The sequence below is a fragment of the Athene cunicularia genome (assembly GCF_003259725.1).
Source record: "Athene cunicularia isolate RWA chromosome 28 unlocalized genomic scaffold, athCun1 chr28_part1, whole genome shotgun sequence".
NCBI lineage: Eukaryota > Metazoa > Chordata > Aves > Strigiformes > Strigidae > Athene > Athene cunicularia.
This window is the reverse complement of record NW_020799139.1, coordinates 2,550,773-2,560,746: the sequence shown is the minus strand read 5'-3', so window position 1 is coordinate 2,560,746 and position 9,974 is coordinate 2,550,773. Positions and strand designations below refer to the sequence as shown.

At 54.5% G+C, this 9,974-nt stretch overlaps 1 protein-coding gene across 2 annotated transcripts in view; it reads left to right on the top strand.

Annotated features, from left to right (window-relative positions):
- Positions 1-8,434, top strand: part of LOC113489381 (hippocampus abundant transcript 1 protein-like) — a 10,302-nt gene extending 1,868 nt beyond the window's left edge. Inside the window, exons 3-12 of one of the 2 annotated variants that reach the window (XM_026865054.1) lie at positions 1,082-1,144; positions 2,205-2,332; positions 2,552-2,666; positions 3,208-3,426; positions 4,081-4,194; positions 4,666-4,737; positions 5,018-5,130; positions 5,236-5,333; positions 5,777-5,902; positions 6,030-8,434. In XM_026865054.1, coding sequence (XP_026720855.1) covers positions 1,082-1,144; positions 2,205-2,332; positions 2,552-2,666; positions 3,208-3,426; positions 4,081-4,194; positions 4,666-4,737; positions 5,018-5,130; positions 5,236-5,333; positions 5,777-5,902; positions 6,030-6,157 — 1,176 coding nt within the window. In that variant the 3' untranslated portion in view covers positions 6,158-8,434. Of the gene's footprint in view, positions 1-1,081; positions 1,145-2,204; positions 2,333-2,551; positions 2,667-3,207; positions 3,427-4,080; positions 4,195-4,665; positions 4,738-5,017; positions 5,131-5,235; positions 5,334-5,776; positions 5,944-6,029 lie in introns of both variants that reach the window. The other variant, XM_026865053.1, reaches the window with a different exon arrangement.
- The last annotated feature ends 1,540 nt before the right edge of the window (positions 8,435-9,974 follow it).

Sequence of the window (9,974 nt, the reverse complement as noted above, 5' to 3'; positions counted from 1 at the left end):
CCCCCCCCCCCCCGGGCGCAGATCGAGATGGGATCCTCTGTGCCTGAAAAACCTGGAGCTACAGTAGTTTCTTTATAGAGTTGGGCAATTATTTTAGCTCGACTTGGAGCAGAGCATGAGTTAGATTTTTGAAAGTTTTTGGAGGATTTCAAGAAAGCAGGAGTGAAAGACCTGACAAGAAATTACTAGAATTTACTGGTAGTTTACTGTCATTTATTCCCCTTTTTTTTTTCTAGGTGTTTTTTTAAAAAAAAGTGCACTTGGGAGCTTAATAAAAGAAAGTTGAGCAAAAATTTTTTTTTATCCAAAGACTGCACCTTTCACCCAACACCATATTAGGGATAAAGGAGATTTCTGGTCAGAGTCAATTTCCCAGCAGCTCCTGGAGAGCCCAGAGGTGATTCCTGGGTTGTGATTAACACAAGCAGCAACTTCACGGTGAAGTCAAGTGCAGAGGGATAGTTTTATTAAAGAAACTTAAAATCTTGTTTTGGGTATTTGCCTTTAGTTAAGGAACTGTAAACTTCTGATGGGGCAACTTCAGGGAGAATTCTCAGCTTTTTAAATGCATTTCCTGGTGGTGGTATGTCAGCTCGCATTGAAGCCTAACATGCCGTGTGTGGTTTTGTCCTGATCTCTGATATCCAGGTGACTATGCAGAAGGGGCCTGTGTTTATGCAAAGGCATTTAGAAATACAGGATTAGCTTAGTGGTATGAACTGCAAATTGAACATATAGATGGTACAGAAGGGGGAGAGAGCAGCAGAGAAGTTGTGTGGCCACAAGAAGTAAAAAACGGACAGAATCAGATGGTGCAGGGATGGAGAAAGGCACGTTTCAGGTCCCCTGAGCCTCGCCCAAGTGTGCTGGAATAATTTATAGACCTGTGAGGTATTAAAGGAAGCGGCTGCTCGTGGTGGGGAGGGGAGGCAGGGCTCCTCACGCCGGTGCAGCAGTGTTGGGGTCGGTGCTCTGCTTCCCACTTCCCTGGTTTCTGCTCTTCCAGGCACCTTGCTGTCAGGTGCTTATGGAAATTTTGCAAAAGTTGCCAGCTCTGTTCTTTGGTTTTTGCTTTTCCCAGGTGTTACACCAGACTTTTCCTCAGCATACGTTCTTGATGAATGGCCTGATTCATGGAGTCAAGGTAAGGGAACGTTCCTTCCAGGCTTCCCTCTGGATCTGTGATCAGGGCAGGGAGTTCACGCCGTCCCAACCTGTGTCACCTGCTTATGTCAGCCCACATAGGACAGATGGTGTTGGTGTTTTGTTTTGGGCGCTGCTGGCAGAGCGGGCGTGGGACGAGGCGCTGGGGGCGTGTAGGCATGGGGCGGTTGTGTGCTTGGTGTTGCTGAGCAGAGTTAACAATGTGCTGCTTGTCAGCCTGGCCTTGGGGCTGGAACAGCTGCGTGTTTCAGCTGAAAATATGCTAATCAGCATGAGGTCAGCCCTGTGGCTGTGTTCTGGAGTGCAACGAAAGAAAAAATCAGTGACATCTGAACTTAGAGGTGACAGAAGCTGAAGCTGAGGGGGCCTTAGCAGGCTCTCCCCAGGCCGGGGTGGGGACTACGCTGCAGCGTGGTGAGTTTGGGCTAAACCAGTATTCCCAGAACAGAGTGGGAGGTGACTGTATTGAACAGGCAGCAACCATGTGCTCTGACTTGGGAATGTGGCAAAACAGATCGTTAGGCCCCGGCCCTGGCAAGAGGAGCTCAGAAAATGTCCCTGGGGGGTGTGTGTGTGCTGCAGTGTGGGGTGGGTGCTCCCAGGGCCTTCCCGCCCAGCTTGGGTCTGAGAGACCTTCAGAGGCATCGAACGATTTTATTTGTGCTCAGTGGCCGTGGCCTCTCCTCGGGTCTGTGTTGTCTCTGCCCGAAGGAGGAAGCGTTCCCCGGAGCGGCGCAGACGTTAACCGAGGGGCTGTGCCCGCAGGCGGCTCCGGCCCCACCAGCTCAGCCCTTGCCCAGAACTGAAGTAACTGGAGTGTTCGGCAGCGCCTGGCTGCCCAGGGGTGGCTTTTTCTCCCTAAAAGGATGTGAGCAGTTTAACAAACTGTTCTGTTTTGGCAATATTGCCTGCTTGTGGAAAATAGGAATGAATTGCCTCATTGTATTTTTATCTCTAGATGATGTTGTCAAAAGCTCTGGCTGGACGGTCAGAATCTGGCTGAGGGGTTTCTCTCTCCCATTCCTGTCTGTCTCCCTCAGGGTCTGCTTTCTTTTCTAAGTGCCCCACTGATTGGTGCTCTCTCTGATGTCTGGGGCAGGAAATCCTTTCTCCTCCTCACTGTCTTCTTCACGTGTGCACCAATTCCCCTTATGAAGATCAGTCCGTGGTGAGTTTGCTCATTGTAAGCGAGAGGCTCTGAGGGGAGGAGGGAGTGTGAGACTGACGGGGGGTCTGTGGCTGCTGCGCTTGGGGATGGGGTGGAAGAGTCTGTCCGGGGGGGGGATGTTCAGTCTAGAGAGTGGATGGGTGAAGGAGGAACAAGGGAGCGGTTCCAGTTCAGGCGTGTGGTTGCTCTCTAACTCTGCTTTGGCAATGCCCGTTTCAGGTGGTATTTTGCTGTCATTTCCATGTCTGGGGTCTTTGCTGTCACCTTCTCTGTGATTTTTGCCTATGTTGCCGATATCACGCAGGAGCATGAACGCAGCACGGCGTATGGCTTGGTAAGGGGCTGAGGGGCTCTCCTCTTGAGAGGAATGTCGGGGGCTCTGCAGGTCCGAGGGGTGCGAAGCGAGGGTGGGGGATGTACTGACAAGCCTGAGGACGGTGTTGGTGAAGGGTGATTCGCGCTTCACTGATAACAGAGTCTCTCTGTTCTGTGTGTGGTTTAGCACCGAGGGCGAGGGCTGGTTTCTGTGCGACCCGAGCCCTGTCTGCAAGGTGGCTCAGCCTCTGAACCAGCTGCTCTGCAGCTGCCTCGTGCCGGGGCGGGTGGGCGCAAGCCGGGGCACCGCCGCGCATACGAGGAGCCCATGGCTGGGCCCGTTCTGCAGGGTTACTGCTGGAGTCCTGCGTGAGTCCTTAGCGTGGCTTCACCCGCCCTTTGCTGGACCTCAGCCAAGATGGCACCAGGAGAACCTGCCATTACAGGAGCCCCCGCCCAGTTCTCTCAGTCAGAGGTGCCAAGCTGGTGCCCTTGGGCTCCTCTGGAGGAGAGGATGGTCTCTAGGAGGAAGGGGCTGTATCAGTGGTTTCTGCTTGCAGGTGTCGGCCACCTTTGCTGCAAGTCTGGTCACCAGCCCGGCCATCGGCGCGTACCTCTCCCAGGCCTACGGCGATACGCTGGTGGTCGTGCTCGCCTCCGGCGTTGCCTTGCTGGACATCGGCTTCATCCTGCTGGCCGTGCCGGAGTCTCTGCCGGAGGAGATGCGCCCGGTCTCCTGGGGAGCTCCGATCTCCTGGGAACAGGCAGACCCCTTCGCTGTAAGTCATCTTGCTGCTGCTTTTCTGCACGCTGGCGATGCTTATATTTGCTTTAGTTCTGCCAACTTCTCTCAGAAGGAAGATGCCTTCCCCTAAAGGTGAAGGATTTGGGGCGTAGGTTAACTCCGTCGCAGGTGCAGCCTTCAAATGACATCAGACTGTGCCTCGAAAGCTGCCGAGTGGCTTCACGGAGCTACAGACCAGCTGAATGCAGCTCAGGGTGTCCCGAGGCAAGAGCATCTTGTGGTGGAAACGTGCCAGTGGTTTGACTGTAAATCCCAGTGCCAGGAGAAATCTGTTGTGCTCCTGGCATCCGGGACCTTTGCAGTTTCACCTCGCCTTTGCTTGCTAGAAAGGTTATTTTCATTGTCTGAGGCAAAAAACAATGCTGACCAAAAGCACTTGACTGTAAATCTGAGCAACTGAGAGATAACAGTTCCTCGTCCTGGGGTGTGTTGGTGCAGCCGTACCCCGCCCTGATGAGCTGTGGCATCTTCCCCAAATGCTGCTCTGGTTTCATTCCAGCATTCCCCTCCTTGATATAAGATGGTCACTTAAGCACTTGGGTTTGCTGTCTCTGTACCTGGAGGATATTTAATGATATTAGCTCTTCTTTTAAAAAATTGTTTTCATTTCCCATCCCCTGTCCTACAGTCCTTGCGGAAAGTGGGTCAAGATTCTACAGTGCTGCTCATCTGTATCACTGTCTTTCTCTCCTACCTTCCTGAGGCCGGGCAGTATTCCAGCTTTTTCCTGTACCTGCGACAGGTCAGTCTCCTGCCATGAGGGAAGGCAGGAATGCAGGAAGTCCCAGCCTACAGATCGTAGTTCAGTTGCATGTCCTGGGGAGGCGCGTCTTGGCCAATAGCTTAGTGAGGTTGAAGCTGTAAGAAATAGTGACTTGTTCCAGCTTTCCTAAAAAATGGGGGAGTCTGGTGACCACTCTGTGGGCATTGACCAGACTCTTGCTTGGTTTCTTGCTGGTGGTCTGTCTGTCTGTCCTGTCCGTGCCACTTCCAGCTGTTTAAGGTGAGCCCAGAGATTTAAAACTGTTCTTTCAGGCAGAGGTAAATCCTCTGTTGTTTTCTTGTGGCAGCAGGGAGATGGTGAGGGCGCGGCTGATGAATGCTTAAGTGTCTGATAAGCCTTGTCACTAAATGTCAGTGACACCGAGTGGCTTTTCTCCCGTGGTACAAATCTCTTTTTCCTCTGAAAAGTCCCTCTCTGTTGTTTTCACAGGTCATTGGTTTTTCCTCGGAGACTGTGGCAGCCTTTATTGGGGTAGTTGGAATTCTCTCTATACTGGCTCAGGTGAGGAGCAGTTTCTCTCGTGACTCCAGCCATCTCTTTATAAAAACATCCAAAATCTCTGGTGATGGGGCTGGAGAGTTGTCAGAGTCCCTGTGGCCACAAGGACGTGGCTGGTGCCACGTGCAGCTCACCCGTGGTCCCTCTCACCCCCTGGATGTAGCTATTGAGGAACCAAACGGCAGCCCGTGTGCTGTGACGGCCCGCGGCTCCCACCCACTTGTCCCCAGCCTTGTTCTCTGTCTTTGCACTCACACTGACAGCACCTGGTTTTGTTTTCCAGACAGTAGTGTTGGGAATTCTGATGCGTTCGATAGGAAATAAAAACACCATCCTGTTGGGACTGGGCTTCCAGATCCTGCAGCTGGCCTGGTACGGCTTCGGGTCGCAGCCTTGGTAAGAGCTTGTCTCCCTCCGCGCGGGTCCCTGTCCCCGTTGGCACCGCCTCGGCTGCGGCTGGTCCCGGCGACCGCCCGCCTGACGTGGCCTCTTTCCCCCGAGGATGATGTGGGCGGCGGGGGCAGTGGCGGCCATGTCGAGCATCACCTTCCCGGCCATCAGTGCCATGGTGTCCCGGAACGCCGACCCCGACCAGCAAGGTGGGTGTCTGGGGCCAGAGCGAGCGGGCGGCGCCCCCGAGCTGACGTGCGCTCCCATTCTCAGCCTCTGACTGTAGCTGATGCTTTGGGGGAATTCCCAAATTCCTAACTTAGATGCTCAGGGCGGCCTGTCTGAGACAGAGGGGAGGCCGCTGCTCTGTGTTCAGCCCTGGCCCTCAGACTTGGGTGCCTTAAATTCCAGTTCATTTGGAGACTGGGACCCGATGTGTCCACACTCATTTTATTTGCCGAAGCAGCCAGTCCAGGCCTGCTGATTTCTGTAGAACCTGATGCTGAGCAGAGCTCATCACCAGCCCACCGCTTCATCTGTGGAGTGTGTGGCCATCCAGATGTGAATGCTTGATCCGGTTTTTAGATACGTGATGTCCTTGGATAATGCAGCAGGGTGGAAGCACATCTCCCTCTCCCCACTCTGTCCCTAGGTGTGGTGCAGGGGATGATCACTGGAATTCGGGGTCTGTGTAACGGCCTGGGGCCGGCGCTCTATGGCTTTGTCTTCTATCTCTTCCATGTGGAGCTGAATGAAATGGCTGAGGTGGAAACTTTGGGTAAGGCCTCCAAACCCAACATGGCCAACCCTACGGACGAGGTAACCCGTTCAGCACTGTCGCGCCGCGTGCTGGGTGCTTACGCCCCGCGCCCAAGTGTTAACCCTTCCTCTGCTTGGCCCCACAGAGCAGCATCATCCCGGGGCCTCCCTTCCTCTTCGGGGCCTGCTCTGTCCTGCTGTCGCTGCTGGTGGCCCTGTTCATCCCGGAGCACACCCTGGCCCTGCGCTCGGGCGGCCACAAGAAGCACAGTAACGGGGCCCAGGCCCACCCCCACAGCCCGCAGGCTGGCGGCGTGGACGGGAAGGAGCCGCTGCTTGAGGACAGCAGCGTCTGACGGGGGCACAAGGACCTGCCCAGCCCCTGCAGCGGAGTCCGGGGCAAGGGGGACGGAGGTGACACTGTGCCACCCACAACTACTGGGAAGGGACGGGGTTTCCCTTCCAGCCAAACGTGCCCAGATGGTGCAGAGGGGGGGGGGTTGATCACCTGGCGCCAACGGAGGGGAGGCGCTAAACTGCTCCACGTGGAGGGACGGTTCTGGAGAGCAAACCTGCCCTTGTAGGGGAATTCCAACCTCGGTGTGAGCTGCCAAATGCCCAACTTGCCGGTAAAACGTGAAGGAGCTCTGACACGAACAGCCCGAGTGAAGGAGGATCCAGCCCTGCCCCCGTCCCCTCACCCGGCTGCTCCCCCCAGGCGTCTGCGAGCGGACCCGTGCGCCCGAGGGTCGGTGATTGGCCCGGCCCAGGCGAAACCGGGACACCCCCCCAAAAATCCACTGACTTAATGTTCTGGTGAAGGTAAGAAAAATGAAGAAGTAAAATTGCAAGAGACACACGGGAGACTGGGCAGAGGAGAGAGGGCAACTGCATGAGGTCCAAGTGCTTAGAGGTCAATGACATTTGTGTTCCTGTTTGGTTTTTCCTTTTCTGCTACACGGGTGTAACGTTTGTCCCTGCTGCCTCCATGGGTAGTAGGTAGAAGGATTTTTCAGAATTTTTTTCTGGAACTGTAGGGGTTGTTTAGAAAGTACAGTTCTCTGGGAGTTTGGAGAAACAGCTAAACTCTGCTAGGCACTTGGATAAAGTGTGGTTTCCTGAGAGAAAGGTCGAAGAAATAGCTGTTTATCTTGAGCACTTTTATAAAGCATGCTGATCTTTCCCCAGGCTCTTGCCATCTAATATTAAAACCAGATAATGACCATAGCTTGGGTTTTTTTCCTTGGTCCAAAAGGTCTTGATGGTGATGATTACAGTTGATTTGAACGTACAGGTTTGGGTTCCACGTAGCATTTCTGAGCCTGCTCTGAAGGGTTTCATTCTGTTGAAGAGTGGAGTTGCAACCTCTGCTGTGGGGTTCAGCTCTGGTGAGAAAGAGCAGCAGGAACTTGAACTTGAGTGTTGTGAAAGCAGCCGAGACAAATGTGTGGGGAACGCCGGGTTGTCTGTGGATACGTGGAGGTACGGCAGAGGGCAGGACACAACTGTTCTCATCTGAGTGAGATCAGAAGTGACGGCACCGAGCGCTCGCTGGGGAAGCAAAGACCGAGCTGGGAACACTTGGGGAATTAGTGGTTAAGGGAATTGAGGGAATGTGGCCAGGAGCAGCCCTGCCCCGGCGCGGGGAGCGTGCGGCTGCTGTCAGCTGCCTGGGACCCTCCGCGGGGTGGGGGGGTGGGTGACCTCGGCAAGAAGGGCCACAGGGGAGGGGCTGGGGCCTCACATTCAGGTCTCCCTGAATGGGTGGTTGTGGGCGATGCTGCTCCTGCACGGCAGCAGCTGCAGGTGCCGTTTGCCTCTGGGCTCGGTGGAAAATCCACCTGGATGTCCCCGGAGAGCTCAGTCTTGGCCCCGCGCCAGGCTGCGGGGGGACATGAGCTCCGGTTCGAGCTCTCCCGGCACGAGGGCTGGTTACTGCTGGCGTGGGACAGAGGGAGCTGCGGTTCCGTGTCGGTCTCAAACACCCGTTAGCAGCTCGGAACCGCCTGCCTGGGCTGAGCCGATGGGACAAAGTCTGCTTATCGCTTCCCTGGACCAGTTAGTTATTGGAGGGGGGCGGTTAGGTGAAATAATTCAGTTTGGTTTAGTCTGCCCCAGTGCCCCGCGATCAGAACCGTAGGAACAGGCAATGGCCCGTGCAGCCCCGGGCGCGCTGCGGAGCGGAGCTGGCAGAGCCCCAGCGACCTGCGGTGGTTCCAGCTTTCCCCAGTCCATGGTGGTGATGCTCCAGATTCCCGAAGGTTACAGGGATGGTCCGTGCTGTGCGTACATGGCAAGCCCCTTTCCTGAAGGAAATTCAGTCACTTAAATTTCCAGGCAGCAATCCCAACTCTGCGTTCTCACAGAAATGCCTTTCTGGGACCGGAGCTTCACCGAGTGCGTCTGGTGACGGGTTTGTTCACACCCTGTGAGTGACCTGGGGTAGGTTTGTCCCTCACACACGGATGAAGTGGAACCAAACACTGAGTCATTACCTCGTTCACACTGAGGCGCTCGGAGCTTCACGGGTAGAGTAGAGCAGAACGTTACAGAAAAATGAGCATAATTTATATGATATAAAGTATATAGAGATATATTTTTAAAAGTCCTTTCCGTTATTGAATAGTTTATTGAAACCGCTCGGTTTCTGTCCTGTACCCCCTCGCTGCTGCCGGCGGCGTCTCAGCCTCTCCCTCCCCTCCGGGGCTGGGGTCGGGCGGTGCCACCGGGCGATGCCTCGGCCTGGGCGGGTGACTCGTAGGTGGGTCCCTCGCTGTGCCAGGCGGGGCCCTGCTCTGGGACCCCCGGGAGCAGGCAGGGATGTTCCTTTCTGCGGTTTTGAGTTCCTCTCACCTGGCCGGTGGGGGCCTGAGCCCCCTGGTAGCTCCGTCCCGCCCAGCACGGGGATGGGACCCACCCACCATTCTGCCTTCACGGGACCGAGGAGGACTTGGGCCAAGCGGGGACAGAGCTGGAGTTGCCGGACCCGAATGAAGAATGTCTCATTCTGAAGGGCTGGTAATTCTGCAGCGTCCCACGTGGAGACTGGAAAATCTGTATGGAGCATTCAGCTAGTTTTGCCAATTTTGGTTACTTTATATGAAAAAGCAACATTTTTAAAAGAGCCTTTTCTTAAAACCCCCTTGATCTGCTGTGCAGTGCCTGAGCCTGGCTGTTTAACATCAAGTGTTCCCAGAATTTGTCTGCAGTGACTTATAATTCAGGTCCGTGACAGAGATGCCCCAAACATAAGGCAAAAATTGGCTGAACTGCCCTCCCTCTGCAGTTCCAGTGCTAACAGCAGCAGTTCAAGTGAGTTTAAACTGATCTTGTTGCATTAAAAAACCTGCATTAAACCATTGCTTTCTCTTTTGCTGTTACTTTGGCAAAATAGTAACTTTTTACTTCACTGTTTTTTTAATTCTTTTCTCTGCACTCAAATGGCTGCTAACAACGTGGATTATCTTTAAGAAGCGTGGGCATGTGCCAAGCCCACGTTCACTGAAGAATGGCCGTACCTCCACGCTCTCAGAGTTTACTATTGCGTGCGTTTCTGTACCTCTCTTTTTTTAGGCTAACGATGAAATGTATTTATTTCAGTTCAGGTTGTGTTTAGAACTGGCTAATCTCTCCCTCCGGTGGATTATTTATTAAACTGCTGCTTTCCTGTTGTGTTGAAGTTCTCTGTCCTCGATCCTCCCTCGCCCGCGTTACCAGGCAGCTTCCCCCGAGCCTGCCCCATGCCCCGTCCCGGCACCTCTGGCAGGTTGTGCCAAGAGGTTGGTGTCGGGGAGGGGGTGTCGGGCCTCACCCATCGGCCTCCTGTCCCGAACGGGCACAAGGCGTTGAGTTATGGCTCCCAATTCTTTAAAACTGTTGTAGAGCACAAAGGGCTTGGAACCAGCTCACCCTCAACCCTGACCCTATGTAGCTCTCCAGGTTTCTGCGTGAGCATTAAGCCAGCTCCGGCATCTCGCGCGCTTGGGCGTGAAAGGGGCTGAGGGCTGGCCCTGCTGCTCAGCCCATGGGGGGGCTGAGTGCTGGCGCAGGAGGAAGCTGTTTTCAGGCAGTTTCTGCAATATTGGGTGAAG